We start from the raw sequence: 20,716 nt of genomic DNA, 5'->3' as shown, positions 1-20,716 counted from the left end.
GCGTGATGTTAGTGGCGCACCTGTAGTGCGCCATTAGTAGCGAAAACAGGTGCACCACTAGCAGGCCTTTTTCTAGTAGTGATGAGAGAAGAAGAATGCCGACTGTTGTCGTGGGGGTCGCTTCTCCTTCGTTCTCGTGTACTAGACATTTTGGTTTAATGCACTCGGGGACGAAGGGAGGAGCGACCATCACCAATGGTCGAATATATACACCCTGTGAGCTGAGAGTTTCAAAAAAAAGACTCAACGGACCGATAGTCAACCCGTGCTTAATAATAATGATCTAGTTTAGTTTTGGTAATAGATATATTGAATTGTAGAAGTTTAATCTTTGAATTATGAACATAGGAAATGTCGTCGGACAAAAGTCTTGCCGAGTGCTCCTGGTGTGGCGACAACCTGGGTTTCTGCAACAGACCTCACTTGGTAGAATGTCGGCGCTTCAGCATTAAGCTCCAGAAGACCTTCGATGTTGAAACGGTACGCTACGACGCAAAGTGTTTTTTTCGTAATTAAGCTCGACTTCTACTACTTCAATGTGTAATTTTCGTCTTTTACAATTCGACTAGCTTATCCCATGCCATGCAAGACACTATGTCTTGGAGAGGATGAATTTTCAAGATCATGAATGTATGGAAACAAAGAAAATTCACCTAAGGACCCATTATGGTATGGATTTTGAGGTAAATCTATACAATTCTGAGAGTGTATCCCATTTTGGTTGCCCTAATTGGGAAGCACTTTGCAAGATGTATGATTTTCATGATGGTATGTTTGTCACCATGGATCTTGTTGATCCTGACATTGCCAAAGACAATTTGGACATTTGGGTCCTTATTGATACGCTTCCAATTCTACCGCTATGTGAGTTTCTCAAACATAGTTATTAAGTAATTTATATTGTTTATTTCAAAATAGTTGACAACTTATTTCCATTGATAGCTTATTTTCATTCTTCAAAGAATGTGCGGAAGAGAGTAGACAGAACCTACTACACCGATGGCTCAGAATTAACTTATCAGGAGAAAAATCATCTGAACACATTTATTACTGATCCTGGGAATTACAATATGTATTATCAAACTCCACCACAATATGGTCAATACGTGGCACTAGTGCACGTGTTGAACTATGCCAACATCCATGGATATGTCATGGTAAGATTTTTTAGTATTACGACATTTATGCATCTTCTGAATAAATTCTTCTAAAACTGAACTACATTGCTAACTGTGAAGTTATTACTATGTTTTTCAACAGATAACCCCGCAGGAGTGTGTGCCTCGTATGATGTTTCAGAAAGGTCGCCTTGATGTTTTGAATATATGGCTAGGTCATCCTACGAATCACTCCTATTTATATCAGATTTCTAAAAGCAATGAAGACATGACAATCAAAGATTGGAAAAAATTGTATGGTCACTCGTAGGGAGCTACTTGGAAGCAACATTGTGCGAAGGGAAAGAATTGGAGACAGGATAATCTCCATTCTCCATAATGGAGAGTCAGGTCCTATCTTATTTTATGATATTTTACCTAAGAGAATGTAGTAGGTCCTATGAGAGAGAAGTAGGTCCTAGGTACAACTTTTTATTATGTGGTACAATGTGTTAGAGTTGATGATGAGGAGGAGTTGTGATTATGACTAGTGAGCAACTTGATATATGATGTCTCATTGATAAAAATGATGATCATGATGAGGTGCTATATGAAAATGATGTATTATGATGATAAGTTGTTAATGATATGGTGATGATGATGATGATATTTATTATATCACTGGGTGAAAGAATCGTAGATTATTTTCAAGTGGATGTCCATCCACTTGAAAATAGTCCACGGTTCTTTCACGCAGTGATGTAATAACTCATTATGACGTAAAAACAATCTCTAAATTGCTAATGTATGAAAACTTGTATAAAGTTGTATGAATACAACATGAAATAAAAAAGAAATAGAATACAAAATAATAGTAGTAGCACAGGCTATGAGAAGCGCTGCTAGTAATTACTAGTAGTGCTCTTCCCAGGAAGCGCTACTACTATGTGAATATAGCAGTAGCGTGGGTGGGCACACACTAATGATAAGCTTTGGCTGTAGCATCGTATCAGTAGTGCGGTTACTCGCGCTACTGATAGGCCAAAAACACGCGCTACAGCTAGGCTTTTCCCTAGTAGTGCATCGGTGGCATATCCATCATTTGTGAGCAGCACCTTCTTCAAATTAGGACAATCCTTCTTGAAGTGACCTCTACCCTTGCATGTATGGCACTGAATATTACTAATGCGAATGTCAGGAGTATTGGAAGATTCAACCATAGATGTATTAGCTTCTTTTGCAGTCATCTTGTTGTGTGAGCGAAAATCTGCAGCAACACTTCCATCTACTTCTCACTGAACTGAACCTCTCCAAGTGCTTGTTGTATAGATTTGTCTGCGATTTTGGCGACACTTCAGTTGCTGCTCTACACGAATAGCTTGATGCACAAGTTCTTGCAAATCTTGATATGTAAGCATCTCTATCATTTCTTTCACATCTTCATTCAGCCCATGAAAGAATCTTGACATTGTGGCCTCCTCTGGCTCATTCACCGCTGTCCTAATCATCAAAATCTCCATCTCTTTATAGTACTCATCAACACTAAAGTTACCTTGACACAACCGTTGGAGTCAATTGTACAAGGTTCTTGTGAAATGTTCAAGAAGAAAACGCCTCCGTAATTTTTTTTTCATTTGCACCCATGTCTCTGGACGTCCTCCAGCATGACACAATTGGTTCCAAAAAATCAAAGCATATCCGATAAACTCAATGGATGCATATCGTACCTTCTTCCCCTCTGTATAGTGGTGGCTATCAAAGATCCGATCTACGCGCATCTCCCACTACAAATAATCATCAAGCTCAGTTTTCCCATAGAACGATGGTATGGTGAGTTTTAGTTTACCAATCCCATCATTTTCATGGTCACGATGAGCATGCCCCTGACCTCTTCCTCCCATGACAAAGTATTCTTGGCCTTCTTCGCGACGATCATGATGAGCACGTCGTGGTCCAAGCTCGTAGTAGTTTCGAGTATCATCGGAGTGGTCGCTCCAATGCTCTCCATGGTGGTCCTGCTGTTTGGGGAGATTTCGATGTCGACCTCATGCAGCAAGCCCATCTCATGGTGGAGACGGCGGCGCCAAAGTAGCACCTCACTGGTCGTGGCAATCACGGCAAGGTGGTGCAGCATAGTAGCTATGAGCATCACCCGAGTAGACATGGATGTGCTCTCCATGCCCCTCCTCAAGGTGGCGTTAGCCTTGCTGTTCGGGGAGTTGTCGATGTTGATCCCGTGCAGCAAGCCTATCTCGACGGAGTTCCTCGGTGAGGGAGTCGGTTCTTCGGCCAAGGTTGGTCTCCACGGCCGATATGGGCCACTCCACCTTGTTCAACACATACGCCCGTGTATCCTCCAATGCCAACACATAGGCAGGATGTAAGCTAGGATCATACACGGAAAGTGGTAGCTCCTCGTCCATGAGGCGCCCACCTCCGTGCACACCATCAACACTGCTGGACCTCCTCGAACCCATGGAAGCTTCTCAAGAACAAAATCAGCGAGAGAGAAAATAGCACCGTGATCAACCTAAAGCTCTGATGCCAACATGATACATCACGCCACTGAAACGATCTTTCATGGTAACAAAGAACTCATATGGAGTAGGAACTATCTCTCTCAAGTGGCAAGGAACAAGAGGAAACACTCAAATATATTGCAGCGGATAACTAGCTTGGTTTACAAGGATGCAACCCAAACCATGAAACTTGTGAACCTATTTAGAATCACAAGAGGGAACCACGAGGATCCTATATGAGTTGAGGATAGACCCTTGAATCCACGCACATGAGCTAAGCTCAAAGATAATAGTGCTCACAGCACAAAACAATTACCTCACCGGCTGTCTACAAACATACACTCAGAAATCTCATCCCCCCTTCACATGGAACAGCTAGGGAGTACTTATACTAGAAGAACCTACTAGTTAGGTGTGAAAACAACTCAAAATGAAGGCTAAATTCGTGATCCCCAAGCTGTAGCTGGAGCAAACTTGTTGAGCCTCGCGCTGTAATTAATTCCTAGACAACTTGCATGGAAACTTGCACTTTTGACTCAAGACCTCAAATGATGCACCAATTTTTTTGAATGAAAGATGACTTCGAAGACCATTTATTCAATGCTCTAAAATGTGCTAGACCCTTATATAATTTATTAGGTTTAGGTGTGAAGTTGCAGCTGGAAATCTGATGTGTGATTTCTCCCAAAATAGGCACCGGAAGCTTCCCCATTAAGATAATGGTTTTGCCCATGTCCTCCTTTGGCTGGTCTATTGGCTTAACATTTGTGCTAGCATGAACCTCAATTTTTGATGTCTTGGTCATGATTTGGTCCACATCACTTGTGGTGCATTATTCGGTGTTAGTTATGCTTAATGCTCGTTTATGAGAATTTTCGTTTCGTGGTTGGTTGCTTCTCAATCTATTTGCTATCCTTTCCTTGTACTAAGTAGGAATACTACTTGTGCATCCAAAATCTTTAAACCTAGTTATTATGCCATATGAGTCCACCATACCTACCTATGCAGTATTTTCGTGCCGTTCTAAATAAATTGGTATGTGCCAACTCTAATTTTCAAAATGAATTTCATTTTTGTGTGCCCGTACCACTCATGAAGCGGTAGGGGCCGGACAATGTTTTTCCATGCTAGATGTATTATTCTTGGGGTGAGTGTTTATTCACTTGTCATTGCACGAGAGTGGGGCGGCAATAGGGATGCATAGTCCCGAAATGATAAAGAAATTCACTTTATGTTGTCAAATAATAAATTCCTTGGAAAGTGTTGGTATGGAAGGCATCCGTGGATACGACTAGCCATGGATTGTGAAAGAATGATGGAAAAAGGAATAAAGATCATTTTATGTTTGGGAACCGCCTAAGATGTATCTAGCATGGAAAGTATTGGAAATTACTCGGTCGTCTTCGTTGACGGGAAAAGCATACCTCTCAAAATATTTTATCTCTCAATTTATGCTTTGAGCTCTCGCACGTCTACAAATCTCTACTTCCCTCTCTGAAGGGCCTATCTCTTTACTTTTATGTGGTTTCTATTTTTATTTGAGTCTCCATCTTCTCTTATAAAGCACAAACTAGGGAGCACTATGATCATACTTGTGCATTGGATGTAGCTAATATTCGAGTGTGTTTCATGAATGGATCAATGATTGAGCATGATGGGCTAGGGATAAATTTCTTTAGTGTTGATATTTTGAAAGATATGGTTGCTTCTTGATAGCTTGAGTATTGAAGTCTTCATGTCAAATATAGTCTATTACTTTGAATCACCTAAAAGTCCAAATGTCCATTCTACAAAAGAAAAGGATATGTGATGAACATGTTAGGCAACATTCCACATCAAAAATTCTGTTTCTATCATTTACATACTCAAGGACGAGCAAGATTTAAGATTGGGGATGTTGATACGTCTCCAATGTATTTATAATTTTTGATTGTTCCATGTTGTTATATTATCATTATTGGATGTTTTACATTAATTTTATGGCAACTTTGTATCATTTTTTGGGACTAAACTATTGACATAGTGCCTAGTGCCAGTTGCTGTTTTTTACTTCGCAGAATATCCATATCAAACGAAGTCCAAAACACAGCCAAACTTTTGGAGATATTTTTTTGCCCCGAATATAACTTGGGAGCCAAGGAAGTGCATGAGGGAAGGTCCATTGGGCCCACCACCAACATGGGCATGCCAGAGGCCATTGGCTCGCCCTGATGGGTGGTGGGGCCCATCGAGGTCCTTTCCACCTCCTCTCAGCCCTATAAATACCCAAATATTCCAAAAACCCTTGGGGAGTCAATAAAAAATAATTCCAGCCACCACAAGTTCCAAAACCATGAGATCCAATCTAAATCCCTATTCCGACACCTAGCCGGAGGGGAACACGATCACGGAGGGGTTAATCATCCTCATTGGTGCTCCTCCAATGATGTGTGAGTAGTTTACCACAGACATACGGGTCTGTAGGCAGTACCTAGATGGCTTCTTCTCTCTTTTTGATTCTCAATGCAATGTTCTCCTCAATGTTCTTGGAGATCTATTTGATGTAATGACTTTTTGCGGTGTGTTAGTTGGCACCCAATGAATTGTGACTTTATGATCAGATCTGTCCATCATTATTATTTTAGTCCTGTTTCATTTCTTATATGCATGATTATTATAGCCTCGTATATCTTCTGCAAAACATTGGTTTGGTTTGGCCATCTAGATTGACTTTTCTTGCAATGGGAAGAGTTACTTTGTGATGGGTTCGATCTTGCGGTGTCCTTACCCAGTGACAGCAGGGGTAGCGAGGCACACATGTATCATTTCTATTAAGGATAAAAAGATGGGGTCTATTCCTACATGAATAGATCTTGTCTACATCATGTCATCTTTCTTATTGCATTACTCCGTTTCTCCATGAACTTAATACACTAGATGCATTTTGGATAGCGGTCGATGTGTGGAGTAACAGTAGTAGATGCAGGCAGGAGTCGGTCTACTAATCTTGGACATGATGCCTATATACATGATCATTGCCTTGGATATCGTCATAATTATTTACTCTTCTATCAATTGCCCAACAGTAATTTGTTTTCCCACTGTATGCTATTTTCTCGAGAGAAGCCACTAGGGAAATCTACGGGCCCCGGGTCTATTTTCTATCATATTGTTTTCAGATCTATTATTGCAAAAACCCAAATATACCTTGCTGCACTTTTTCTTTCTTTATTTTATTTTGTGTTTTCTCTAGATCTATTTATCCAATCTCATACAATTTAATCTATATCAATACCTATGAGGGATTGACAACCCCTCTTACGTGTTGGTTTGGAAGTATTTGTTATTTGTGTGCAGGTACCATTTACATAGTGTTTCTTGGTTCTCCTACTGGATTGATAACCTTGGTTTCATAACTGAGGGAAATACTTATCATTGTTGTGCTGCATCATTCTCTCCTCTATGGGAAAATACCAATGCAGATACAAGTAATTAGGTAACAAGATGGGGTTTTTTCGTACGCGAGTTTATCTTGTCTACATCATGTCATCTTGCTTAAAGCATTACTCCAATTTTCCATGAACTTAATACACTAAATGCATATAGGATAGCGGACGATGTGTGGAGTAAAAGTCGTAGATGCAGGCAGGAGTCGGTGTACTAATCTTGGTCATGATACCTATATACATGATCATTGCCTTGGATATAGTTATAATTATTTGATTTTTTGTTAATTGCCCAACACTAATTTGTTTACCCACCGGATGTTATTTTCTCGAGAGAAGCCTCTAGTGAAAACTATCGCCCCCGGGTCTATTTTCTATCCTATATTAAAACCAAAAATGCCTTGCTGCAATTTTCTTTGATTTATTTTATTTTGTATTTTTGTTAGATCTATTCATCAAAATCTGTAGAATTTAATCTTTCTCAATACCTTGAGCGATTGACAACCCCTCTATGCATTGGGTTGCAAGTATTTGTTATTTGTGTGCAGGTGTTGTTTACATAGTGTTTCTTGGTTCTCCTACTGGATTGATAAACTTGGTTTCATAACTAAGGGAAATACTTATCTCTAATGTACTGCATCATCCTCTCCTCTTCGGGGAAAACCCAACACAGCTTACAAGTAGCAATAACAAGTTTTAGCTAGGAAAATCGTGAGCCACACTAGCGCTTGCTTGGGATCTCATGAAGGAGGCTATAAGGAATTTTCCTAATCATGGAATTGAAGAATCTTTAATTCTTCATATATTTTAATGTCTTAAATTCTATGTCAAATACTATGCTTGACACTGCTGGAGGAGGAACTATTATGGGTACGCCCATCGATGAAGCTAAAAAGGTGTTGGATGATATGCAAGAAAATCATGCCCAATGGCATGTTGAGAGGGCTACCAACAAAATAGTTAATGCTATTGAAGAAAAGAATACGGAGTTGACAGCTAAGCTTGATGAACTCATGCCCGTAGTTAAAGGTAAAGAAGAGGTAAACATAAATACTATTACTGAAAAAGATGTCAATAATGTCAATTTTATTGCTCGTAATAGCTACAATCCCAACTTGAAAAATAATGGCTATGATCCTAGATTGCCTTATCCTAATAATGGTGGAGCACCTAATAGTTTAATGGGATGAACAATGGTAATAGAAATACTTACAGAGCTCAATTTTTCTACATATCATTTCAACTTCGAACTTCTGTCATGATTAATACACACCATCCAAAGCCCATGCTAAAATTTTAGCCTTTTTTTACTTGGTTTGTTATTTCCGAAGCATTAACTTATTTAACGGCCACTAAAAAGGTCAAAATGCAATTATGTTCAACATACCATGAAAATGACCTCGGAAATGGATGGAAAATGGCATGGTGCCTTCATAGAACTGATGTATGATGTGGTAAAACGTCGAGAGCATTACGGCAAAAACTCAATGAACTTCGTGTACAAACTGCACACTATCGGGCGAAGTGACCCTACAACATAAAATTGTATTTTTAACAACATTTCCCCTTCAAACTATTTCTATGTTGAACATACACCACTGAAAGCATCATGCTCAAGCTTGAGATTGTGATGTAGGTAAATAAACATGATACGAGAAATTTTCAAGATTAGTGGCTGGCTGTTGTTTTCACCCGCCACTGCTAACTTTGAGAAATTTTGGAAAGTTTGGACGCGGGTTAGTGAAATATTGTAGTGACGGGCCTTGCGGGGCGCCCGCCATATGTACTAAGAGAAGCAATGGCTAAATATTTTAGTTTCAAACTTACATATTTTACATATGTAAATGTAATTCCGACATTTTAACATATAAATTAAGTAATTTTGCCATTGAAGTACAATATGGGCAGCTTTCCAAATATATGGGTAGTCTCGACCAGGTTGGTGTGGCCTCCACGCGCTTTGCTCGCAGTTGGGGTGCCATGCCTGCGACTGCGACCCGAGCTGCGCATCCATGGTGTTGTACTCGCATGTGCAAATCGCATAGTAATGAGAGCCATTATGATCCCGCCTAGGCCCATACATAATATTGTTGCTCTGCCATTGTTTCTTCAACCTTTCGATCTTCCACACAACCCTAGAACCGCACCCACGTAAACAATGCAGATATAGTGAGTATCAAGGATTCTCCAATGTTGATGCTAGGGGTTAACACGTATGATCAGTTCTCTGCCACAGCGCCACCGACCTTACGTGTTGTGCACCAATGATCTAGAGTGGGTGGAGAGCTCCTTCACCATGTTTGAGCGGTTCCTAGGGTAGGAGAAGTACAAAGTGGTCTGACTCGACCTCCAGTACATCCCTGCGCGTCCTAGGGATGATAAAAAGGTCGCCCAATCGTGTGTGCACCGGCACGTCCTCATCTACCACTACAACAAGGTCACAAGGCCTTGTGGAAATTTTACTAGGTTTGTCAGTAGTGAGGAATATGAATTTGCTATAGTGGACACCACCAATGGTGCAATGTTACTCCGTAATTCAACCACGTCGACATCCAAAAGTAATACAAGATAATTGACATGGGAAGTAGAAGAAATCTCTGGTTAACCTCACCTGGGCCATCATCGACACCTCCTATGTCGGCATGAAGGATGGCATCATTGACAAGCGTAGTTGGTGCTCGAACTCGGAGGAAAGGCTAAGTCCAGAGCACAGCACGTATGCGGCCAAGGACGCCTACACAAGGTACAACATGTTTTTTTTCGGGAGTACGCAAACCGCATACCATATTTTTGTACAAGAGACCTAGCGAGATGTGAACATCGTGGTAGGCACACCCACACCACAAAACTAGTGGACTACTTTCTCACAAAACCATGTAAACCTCCTACTCCATTAAGTGCAGCTCTCCATTCCTTGAGCCCGAACTTGTTAATACCCTCTGTTGAAAAAATGAGCATTTCTTTGCTTCCACAATAACCATGTTGTGCAAATCACGAACGAGGCGAAACCTCTTCTCTCATCCTTCCTAAACCTTTGCCGGTGCCTCAACCAGCACTCCATGAATGTGTATGTTATCGCCGGCCAATGGATGGCGACTTGGAGCATGTCCAAACAGCAATGCCAAGTTCCTCGCGCATAGACGCACTGCACTAAGATGTGATCAACATTTTCGTCCTCCTGCAGGCAAAGCTACAACATGTCGAGGTGGATTGTTGACATGAGGATGTGTCTCCTTCCATAACAGCAGAGGAGGCAGAGGGCTTGCACCAGAGCATGCCAAGGTGAACTTGATGACCAATTAATCGTTATATGCATAGTCTCCATATATGTTATAAATATTTCATGTAGTTAAGAACCTATGAACCTCGCTTCCTATATCATTTACTGTTTTATGCATGTTTTTAATTTTTTTTGCAGCCGGGCAAGGAAAACTTTCGGTTATTGAAATTATGTGAACATACGACTTCTTAGGTGTATCTCACATGGTTTATCAACACGAATTGTCTATTATAATTTGCACACAATACATCCAAAAGTTATGTGTGGGATTGTTCCCGTCATCACATTTTTTTTTCTTCAACACCACCATGTGCTTTGTAGCACACACACTTTATTTTGACAAAACATGTGCGAAGTTCATCATGCACCCTTGTTTCATTAGAACAGTACAAGGAATCACACATAGTTTACCTTGTGAAATCGTGTGGGGTGTGTTGGCCATCGCACACGTTTCATTTTCGACAGCTTTATTATTTTTGTCGAGGGTGATGCCTTCATTGCACACAGTGATAGGGTAAGTGATAGGTGGGGCTTAACCAGGTGGTAAGTTTTTTTTGGTGGTGGTGGTGGGGGGGGGGGGGGGGGGGGGGGGCGATCAATCCGTCACACTATTCTGTCTCCAATGGTCAAATAGTAAGATGAGCTGTGATATGCTGTCACACTGCACGAGCAAATAGCGATCCTCGAAGCGCAGAAAATATTTTTGGGGACATTGTCATGCATGCGTGCTTCGTCTTTTTGCCGCCTGCCCAGAGAGAAAATCTTCCGTCCACGTCTTGTTGTGTCATGAATAGTTAAACCTAATAATCTCATCGTGCTCGTGCCCACACGGATCTTTAATGATGATAAGGAAAACGTCAGTAACTGTTCTTTCTCGCTTACGTTTCCTTTCACTGGAAATGGTCAGGTTTCTGAAAAGGCATGCGCTAGAAAGCAGGTTTTGTTACAATTGTACATGCTCAGCAAAACTCGTGAAATAACACCTCTGTGGTCACTGATCAGTAGAGCGCATGTTATCCGTATAACCAAGTTATGTAAACTAGACCGACAATTATATAACCTCTTATGTATATATCTATTGATACCCATGAAATCGTACTTGCGTCCTACTACTAGTTATGCTAGCAAGCATGCATGCATGTGACTTGTGAGTATAAAATTCTTGTTCATTAGTAGCAGCTAGTAAGATCATGTATGACAAGGTATACATATTCAGCTAATTGTTTCCCTGTAGGAATCTGTTTTCATGCTAGGCTTCTCAACATAAGAACAGCTGTGAACATGACCTTCTAATACCACCAATATTCTGTCGGGATGTTTTCTGCTACAATGTCTTCTCCTAAGAACAAGAGCTACAATGATTAAGAGAAATGATGCTACACACAAGGTTAGAAGAGTGTCCCCCAAAACTTGTGATAGGGCTTTGCTTCAATGTAATTGTAACCACGACAGCCGTGAACAGAGCTTCTAGAGGTGTGATATCTTTCTGTTTTGGCAAGACAAGGGAAAAATACCGCCGCTTCTTTAGGTCGAAGAGGAAAACAAAACAAGGAAGTTAGGTATTCTCCGTGTTGCGTAAATGTAGTCGGACCCTCCATCTAGCTAGCCTCAGAAAGTGAGGTTTCTTTGAGAACCCAAAACACCAACGGCGAAAACAATAGCGTAACACACATGATAAAGCATCAGATGGGAACTCGAGAGGTCGCCATCAGCGTTTCGTGCAATGTCTCCCCTCGGAGATCGACCTTGGACATGCATCTCATGCATTGAGCAGGCGATCACACTCATTCACATCGCAGTACATAGGATCCTATGAGTGAATTCACATGACGACCATACGTGAGGCGCACCGATGGACAAGTCTCGCCGTACCATGCTGTATCCTCACAGTACTCGACCAAATTGAACGCGCACATGTCGGGTCAAACTACTCAAGTCGATCTACCACGAGTTATTCGACGGTACGTGCGTACATAGGCCTACACCGATAGATCAACCGATCAAAAGCCGGGTAGTCGTAGTCGTACAAAACGCAACAGGAGAGGTAGCAAAGGCGCAATTGGATGGATCGATGGATGTGCCACTGCTCACACCATGGCGTCGCCTCGCACGATTTCAATTGGATGGATGGATCACTCGATCGGAAGTAGCAGCTATAGGATGGAGGGGCTAGGAGGGAGGAGGTGGAGCAGGACGGCCGGCCGGGGTGTGACAGTCCCTCTTTCCCTTGAGACGCACTACACCACCGCGCTGCGAGTATGCGCGGCAGCGGCTCAGCAGCTAGCGCGTATCGTGTATCTTGCTTGTCTCGGGCAACTTTATGGGTGTCCGTCTAGCGATGCGCGGGCGTACGTGGGTCCCGCCCCCTCCCCGCCCTCATTATTGCGAGAGTAGAAACCCTACCACATCTTCTCCAGGCCGGAGACCTCTCTACACACACACTCACCCCCCTCCTCCACCTTCTTCTTCTTCTTCTTCTTCTACCTCCCACCCTCCTACTCTCCACATCCTCGTCTTCTATTGGCTCTTCGTGAGCGCCCAAGCTCACTCTTGACTTCTCCCACCGACGCCGGCCACCCACCGCCGGAAACGACCCATCGTCCGTTGGCTAGCGAGCATGCAGAGCATGGATTTGGTGTCGCCGTCCGAGCACCTCTGCTACGTGCGCTGCACGTACTGCAACACTGTGCTCGCGGTAAACTCCTCGAGAAACCGGAGCTACTCGCTACTGGGCTAGTAGGAGCTTTGACGATGATCATGGATTTTGTTTTGTCCTAGCATTTCTTTTGTTACCTTACTCGCAAGGGAGAGTAGGAAGCCAGATCAGTCCGGCTTCTTGCTAGCTCTCCCTGGTTGGAGGAGGAGACACTTACTAGTTTTATTGTTCATGCAACATGATTGATGTGTCGTGTGTACAGCTCTTTTTCTATGCAGTTGTTTCGTTGGTTCCTGGTGCTTTTGTCTTGCTGATAGCTAGTGTGTCATGTTCCATCTTTTTACCTCCATTAGGTCTGGTGGTTCCCAGCCCTCCATACTCTTTATTTTTCTCCTCTTCTTTCTTGTAACATGCATGAGATTGGACATGACTCCCAATTTAGAATGTTCTATCCTCTCCCTGCCTTCCTCTTTGGCATGCACCCCATCTTTCTTTGTTCTTTCAGATTTCTTGCACAAATTAACAAGGGCAGTAGCGCCATGCAAAGGAATTAGCTGAGCTGAGTGGTTCACACAGTTTACGTCATTGTGAGATTGATCTTGTGTTTTCTGGGTAGCTGCAGGTTGGGGTTCCATGCAAGAGGCTGATGGACACGGTGACTGTGAAATGCGGCCACTGCAACAACCTCTCCTTTCTCAGCCCACGGCCGCCGCCCATGGTGCAGCCCCTCTCCCCAAATGACCACCACCACCCCATGGGGCCGTTCCAGGTCTCACTCTCGTCTCGCTCCCCCCTATCCATTTATATATTCGCATCAACTTTAATTTGGGGTTTATCTTCTTGCTGTTTCTCTTTCTAAAGAGATATGGTATTCTTGTTATGAGGAGAGAGAAAGTCATGGGGACGAACGGTGCAGGATAAGCAACTGCACTGAGGGAAAAAAAAAGTAAAACACACAAAGAAGTAGATCCTGGCGCATGGCGTGCAGTATTTTCTCATGAAATATGGTCCTCTCGGTTTTCTTTCAGATTGCGCCAGTGTTACCTTTCCTTTGCTATCTTTGTTTGCTCTCTCTCTCTCTCTCTTTCTCTCTCTCTCTCTCTCTCTCTCTCTCTCTCTCTCTCTCTCTCTCTTTCTCTCTCTCTCTCTCTCTCTCTCTCTCCTTGAGCTGCTTAAAAGTACTATTTGCAAGGCAAGATTAGACAACGCTGGACAACAAAAGATTTCTTTTGCTCATCTGTGGCCTGGGAAACATCTGACCACTGCAAAAGCCGGTTGGTGTATTTTAAGGCAGCATGCAGAAGCGAGCAAGCAGCAGCTCTCCCGTGGCATTCATGGGGTTTTTGTTTTTGCGGGGCATTCATGGTTCTTCCATGTCCTAACTCATATTTTGAAAGCAGATGCATTCATTAGTAGTTTTGATGGCTCGTGAAGATCTGGGAATCTTTTCTAGGAAATATTATCCTCCATCCCTACATGTCATTTTGAGATGTTGATTCTGATGTGTACACGTATTTCTGGCTGCTAGGGATGCACTGACTGCAGGAGGAACCAGCCACTGCCACCGCTGGCCTCGCCGACATCAAGTGATGCCAGCCCCAGAGCTCCCTTTGTTGTCAAGCGTAAGTAGCAAGAAACTTCATCACCTCTTCCTTCTTTTCTTTCTACTTTTGCTCTTCCATCCTTCTGGAGGAGGATTTACTTGTTTAAATTTTGTTTTTGGTTTAGGAAAACTAGTTAGATTAACAAAGATCGGATAAAGAAATTAAGATCTTTGTTTCTGATTAGTATATCTTTTAATTTGACTGTAGCCCCAGAGAAGAAACACCGCCTACCATCAGCCTACAATCGCTTCATGAGGTGAGAAGGCGTTTCTATATTTTCATTTTAGGCTGTTCAAATGCAGCGTACATCCCTAATACTATTAGTACATGCGACATAATTTATGATGTCTAGTTTATTCTCTTTGTTTGGGAGTTTACGGCGCTTAGATAACTGATCTTTTTTTTTTTTGAACAGTTAGATAACTGAACTTGATAATTGCATATGTATACAAACAATTGAGTCTTATCATAGGATCCACGGATTATAGTATACATATGGACCCCATATATTTTAAGTCATCACAAGTTAGGTGTTTACTTGTAAAAATGTGGACAGACCTGTGGTACAATATATTGAAGCCAGCATATAGGTAGTCGGTAATAAATTATTAATGAGTCGTTTCCAGTAGTCAACCAAGTACAAATCCTTGTGTGCGGAAACCTAGCTACAACAAAGTACAGGGATCTTATTTTGTTTACAGTAGGTGTGTTTCTATGACTTCGGATTTGATGCAATATTATGCACAAACCATATTTTCCGTATAATGACTATTTTTTCAACTCTCTAACATCCTACCAGGAGATATGTGTTCCTTATTTGGCTTATTAATTAGCTTTATGATATGAATGAGACACGTATTACCATGAAAAAAAAATTAGTAAAGGTGCTAGCCACAAACAAAATATATGGTTCTAAATTTTTGTGCAATCTTGCCTTGCCAGTTTGGAACCAAGGGAAGCAGGCATTTAATTATTAGGTCAGTTCATTGCAAAAAATAATTAACAGCAATTAATTGGTGTTATTTTAGTTTCAATGGATATTTCTAACAAATTTAAACCACATTACAAATTAAATCAGTCTCTGACAGACATGCAGCAACACATTTTACTTCCTCATTGAGCCAAACAATGCACACCACACGAATAACTATCAGGGAGTCGTCAAATGGAATTGTGTGTTAAAGGATCGAGTTTTATATAAAGTAAGGATATTAGTGCAACAATCTTTGTTTCATGTTTCGAGTGGAGTTTTTGCCTAGGTACCCAACAATTTTATCAAATCCTTGCTCCGTGACTGAAACATAAAATCATACTGAAATTATTATCCATTTAAAACAAGAGAAGTGACTACCTATTTGAAGTTTTGAACAGTCTTTGTGTGCTACTGGATTTGCCCTTCATGAATTATATGCTACTGGACTTACCCTTAATGAATAGAGTTCAAAGTGGCAAATGTGGAACTAACCATTAACAGAATAGGTTGATAGGGCATGGAAGAAAATGCACCATCCTAGTTTCATATTGCTGTGCCTTGAGGTCAGTTTTAGTTAGAACTCCAATTCTAATCCCGCAATTGCTCTAACTTAGCAACTAGCTTCACTAAAATAAAAACTTGGTAGGCCCTTCACAATACTGCTCGCAGAGAGAGAACTAGTGAGATATAGCCGGGCCAAAAATAAGAACGCATGACATAAATAAGCAGTCATACAATAACAAGGATATGTAGAGATATGGTATGACATACCGCGTATATATACCTGCCACAACAATATTATAAATAACATCTACAGTAATATAGTTATGTTATGTTTGGCCTGCCAGGGAGGAAATACAGCGTATCAAAGCTGCAAAGCCAGACATCCCTCACAGAGAAGCCTTCAGCATGGCTGCTAAGAACGTAAGATCGATATGTCCATTCTCCCCCTACATGCTGTTCAGCTTCTCCGCCAGTTAAATTATTTACTGAAATCTCTAAAACAATCCCATTGATCACACGCGGATATGTACATATGCAGTGGGCGAAGTGCGACCCTCGCTGCTCATCGACTGTCTCTGCTTCCAACAGCGCCCCGGAGCCCAGAATAGTAGTGCCCGGTCCTCAGGTAATATTCACCAGTTAAATATATGTGTGCTAATATTTAGTTCAGAGATATGATCGATACTGAATGTCTGTCTGCATGCAATATACATGGGGACGTAGCTGCAGGAGAGGGCCACCGAGCAAGTCGTTGAGAGCTTCGACATCTTCAAGCAGATGGAGCGCAGCACCTAGGGCATCATAAGCATGCTGGGATTAATTAGTACTGCTACCACATGCGTCGATCACTTATCAGCTAGCTCATCATCATCATCCGTCGCTATGCATATATATAATGCATAAGCGCGCGCGTTTAATTTGTGTTTGGTTACTTCGTTGCTGCTGCTGCTGTGTCGTTAAGTTGTTGATGTGTCTGTTATATTTGTTGTTGGAGCGTACTTACGCACCCTTTAATTATGAACAGCTGCTACCTTATAATATTTTTCATCGCAATTGTTCTTGGCTGTATATCTTGCATGGGTTACAGGTAATTGGTTTGCATAAGATGCATGGTCCTAGTTATACGGTATATATAGTACCTCTTCCGGTCGAAATCACTATTCTGACCCTATCAACAAACTTTGTCACAAAGTGAACTCGACATCAAAGTATTTCACGACCTGACCCTTTTAGCAACGCCAGAGCCCGCGGCGTTTCTTCCCCAAATAAAACCGCCTAGCTAGCTAGCGTTCCTGTCCAAAGGAAAAACGCCGAGCTAGCTAGCGTTCCTGCCCAAAGGAGAAACGCCCAGGTTGCTCGCGTTGCGGACCAGGTAAGCAACGCCAAGGGCTTTGGCGTTTCTGCGCTGGCACCCAGCCCATTAGCTTCCCCGTTGCCAAAGTAAAAAGCTGCTTCTAAACCCGGGGCCTAAACGCCAAGCCCTATGGCGTTTCTGGCCAAGGCAGCAACGCCCACTTGCTTGGCGTTTCTATGTGGATTGGAAACGCTAGCTACTCTGGAGTTTGAATGTGGATTTGAAACGCTAGCTAGCTCGGCATTTTTATATGGAGAAGAAACGCCACGGTCTGTGGCGTTGCTAAAAGGGTCAGATCGTAAAATACTTTCATGTCGAGTTCACTTTGAGGCAAAGATTGCTGAAAAGGTCAGAATAATGATTTTCATTATGTACCTAGCCTTTGATCTTAATACTTTTAAGAATATCCAAGTAAGTAAGGGCATTTCTAGCTGATCCCCAATATGGCCATAAGGGAGTAAATTTTTTGATTTACTCCCGTACGGCGGACGTAGTCCATCCCCTAAAAACTTTAACCCAGTATAATTTTTACTCCAACTCCCTATTCCCCCAAGAATTCCCTAAAGTTACTCCATTGTGCAGCGGCCAAGTAAAACTCCCTCTCACCCTCCCGGACCGCACTGCCTCCCGCCCCCGTCGCCGCCACCGATGACCTCTGAGTCAGCCGGAATGGATAGCCAACCCCCCCCCCCCCACACACACACACACACACCCCGACGGCCGCCGGGCGCCGGTTTTTCGCCGCCGGAAACCACCCACACGCCCCCGCCGGTGTTGACGAAAAGCTTGCAGGTAACAAAGGACCATTGGGTCAAAGCTCCGCCTCCAATAGCGCCAATGGTGACCGGGGTGGCCACCGCATCCCGGCAAGGGCACGCCGCCCTCCTGCCGCACCTACCGGAGGCAAACGGGCTCGAAAGTTGATGGCGGCGGCGGCGCTCGCCGTGGTGGCCGCCAAGAAGATGAAGAAGACTGCGGCGACGCCTCGTTCAAAGCCTACGCCTCATGCGGCAAGTCCGACTACCCCTACGGTGACTGCTCCAGCGCGAGCGGTGGCCGAAGCCGGCAACAAAAAACGTGGACGCCATGTGCTCGATGAAATTCAAAGGTAAAAATAAAACCCCATGTCCCGTTGGTATTCAATATGTTGGGAAACGTAGAATGCAATTTCAAAAAAATTCCTACGCTCACGCAAGTTCTATCTAGGAGAGGCATAGCAACGAGAGGGGGAGAGTGTGTCCACGTACCCTCGTAGACCGAAAACGGAAGCGTTTGCTCAACATGGTTGATGTAGTCAAATGTCTTCTCGTTCCGATCGAGTACCGAACAGACGGCAACTTCGAGTTCTGCACACGTTCAGCGCGATGACGTCCCTCGAGCTCTTGATCCAGCAGAGGGTCGAGGAAATAGATGAGTTCCGTCAGCACGACGGTGTTGTGACTGTGATGGTGATGTGATCCGCGCAGAGCTTCGCCTAAGCAATGCGAGAATATGACCGGAGGCGTAAACTGTGGAGGGGAGCTCCACATACGGCTTGGAACAATTGAAGTGTGTTCCAGGGGCGCCCCACCCCCACCCCCCTAATATAAAGGAGGGAGGGAGAGGAGGCCAGCCCTAGGCGCACCCCAGGTAGGAGGAGTCCTACTTGGGGTCCTAGTAGGATTCGCTCCCCCTTCCTTTTACCGGAGGGGGAAAGGGGAAAGGAGAGAGAGGGGGAGAAGGAAAGGGTGGCGCCTCCCCTCCCCTTGTCCAATTCGGACTCCTCCCGGGTGGGGGGCACACCACCCCTTTGTGGGTTTGTGTGCCTCCCTCCTATGGCCCATATCTTCCCATGGGGGGTTCCGGTAACACCCCCCCCCCCCGTACTCCGATCTGTACCCGATATATTCCGGAGCACTTCCGGTGTCCGAATACTACCTTCCAGTATATCAATCTTTACCTCTCGACCATTTCGAGACTCCTCGTCATGTCCGTGATCTCATCCGGGACTCCGAACAAACCTTTGGTCACCAACACATAACTCATGTAATACATATCGTCATCGAACGTTAAGCGTGCGGACCCTACGGGTTCGAGAACTATGTAGACATGACCGAGACACCACTCCGGTCAATAACCAATAGCGGAACCTGTATACTCATATTGGTTCCAACATATTCTACGAAGATCTTTATCGGTCGAACCGCTATGTCAACATACGTTATTCCCTTTGTCATCGATATGTTACTTGCCCGAGATTCGATTGTCGTTATCTTCATACCTAGTTCAATCTCGTTACGGGCAAGTCTCTTTACTCATTTCATAATGCATCATCCCGCAACTAACTCATTAGTCACATTTCTTGCAAGGCTTCATATGATGTGCATCACCGAGAGGGCCTAGTGATACCTCTTTGATACTCGGAGTGACAAATCCTAATCTTGATCTATGCCAACCCAACAAACACCTTCGGAGATACCTGTAGAGCATCTTTATAATCACTCAGTTACATTGTGACGTTTGATAGCACAAAAGGCATCCGTCTGGTGTCTGGCAGTTGCATAATCTCATAGTCAGAGGAAGATGTATTTGACATGAAGAAAGCAATAGCAACAAAACTGAACGATCATTATTGTAAGCTAACAGATGGGTCATGTGATCCCGTTCATCAAATGAAAACACATGTCCATGGCTAGGAAACTTAACCATCTTTGATCAATGAGCTAGTCAAGTAGAGGCATACTAGGGACACGGTGTTTTATCATGTATTCAAACATGTATCAAGTTTCCAGTTATTTCTAGCATGAATAATAAACATTTATCATGAATAATGAAATATAAAATAACAACTTTGTTATTGCCTCAAGGGAATATTTCCTTCACGATAGTGATTGTTTGTGATCGGTAGTGGTTGCTTATAGTGCTTGCTTTGACATTGTAGAGCGGAGATGAACATGGCCGAGTTCCTGGCCGAGGGGGTGGTGACGGTCGTGATGGTGGTGGTGCTGAAGGTGGCCTAGAGGATGGTGATGGTGGCCGAGAGGGTGCTGGCACTAGTAGAAAAGGGGGCATTTGTCCCGGTTTGTAAGGGCATTTAGTCCCGGTTCTTGAACCGGGACTAAAGGGTCGTTACTAATGCCTCCCCCCTTTAGTCCCGGTTCTAACAGGAACCGGGACATATGTGCCTCCACGTGGCCGGTGCGCCGAGCCCAGGCAGGAGGGCCTTTGGTCCCGGTTGGTGGCACCAACCGGGACCAAAAGGCGTCCACGCATCAGCAATTCAGTGGCTGGGGTTTTTGTTTTTTTAAAGGGGGGGGGGGGTTGG

The 20,716-nt window shown here is 43.3% G+C and overlaps 1 protein-coding gene across 3 annotated transcripts; it reads left to right on the top strand.

The window, feature by feature from the left end:
* The first annotated feature begins 12,727 nt into the window (after positions 1-12,727).
* On the top strand, positions 12,728-17,126 carry LOC123092970 (protein DROOPING LEAF). Of its 3 annotated transcripts, none has more exons than XM_044514841.1 (7): positions 12,728-13,016; positions 13,594-13,746; positions 14,506-14,599; positions 14,789-14,837; positions 16,403-16,478; positions 16,597-16,683; positions 16,788-17,126. In XM_044514841.1, the coding sequence occupies exons 1-7, from the start codon at positions 12,939-12,941 to the stop codon at positions 16,851-16,853; spliced, it is 603 nt and encodes a 200-aa protein (XP_044370776.1). In that variant the 5' UTR covers positions 12,728-12,938; the 3' UTR covers positions 16,854-17,126. The 3 variants fall into 3 exon arrangements, with proteins under 3 accessions (XP_044370776.1, XP_044370774.1, XP_044370775.1); XM_044514839.1 differs by having other exon boundaries at positions 12,730-13,016; positions 16,782-17,126; XM_044514840.1 differs by having other exon boundaries at positions 12,732-13,016; positions 13,600-13,746; positions 16,782-17,126.
* Positions 17,127-20,716: the final 3,590 nt, after the last annotated feature.

The sequence above is a fragment of the Triticum aestivum genome, chromosome 4B (genome assembly GCF_018294505.1).
Source record: "Triticum aestivum cultivar Chinese Spring chromosome 4B, IWGSC CS RefSeq v2.1, whole genome shotgun sequence".
Classification (NCBI taxonomy): Eukaryota; Viridiplantae; Streptophyta; class Magnoliopsida; order Poales; family Poaceae; genus Triticum; species Triticum aestivum.
Note: the sequence above shows the minus strand (reverse complement) of the source record. Positions and strands in the feature narration are given on the sequence as shown.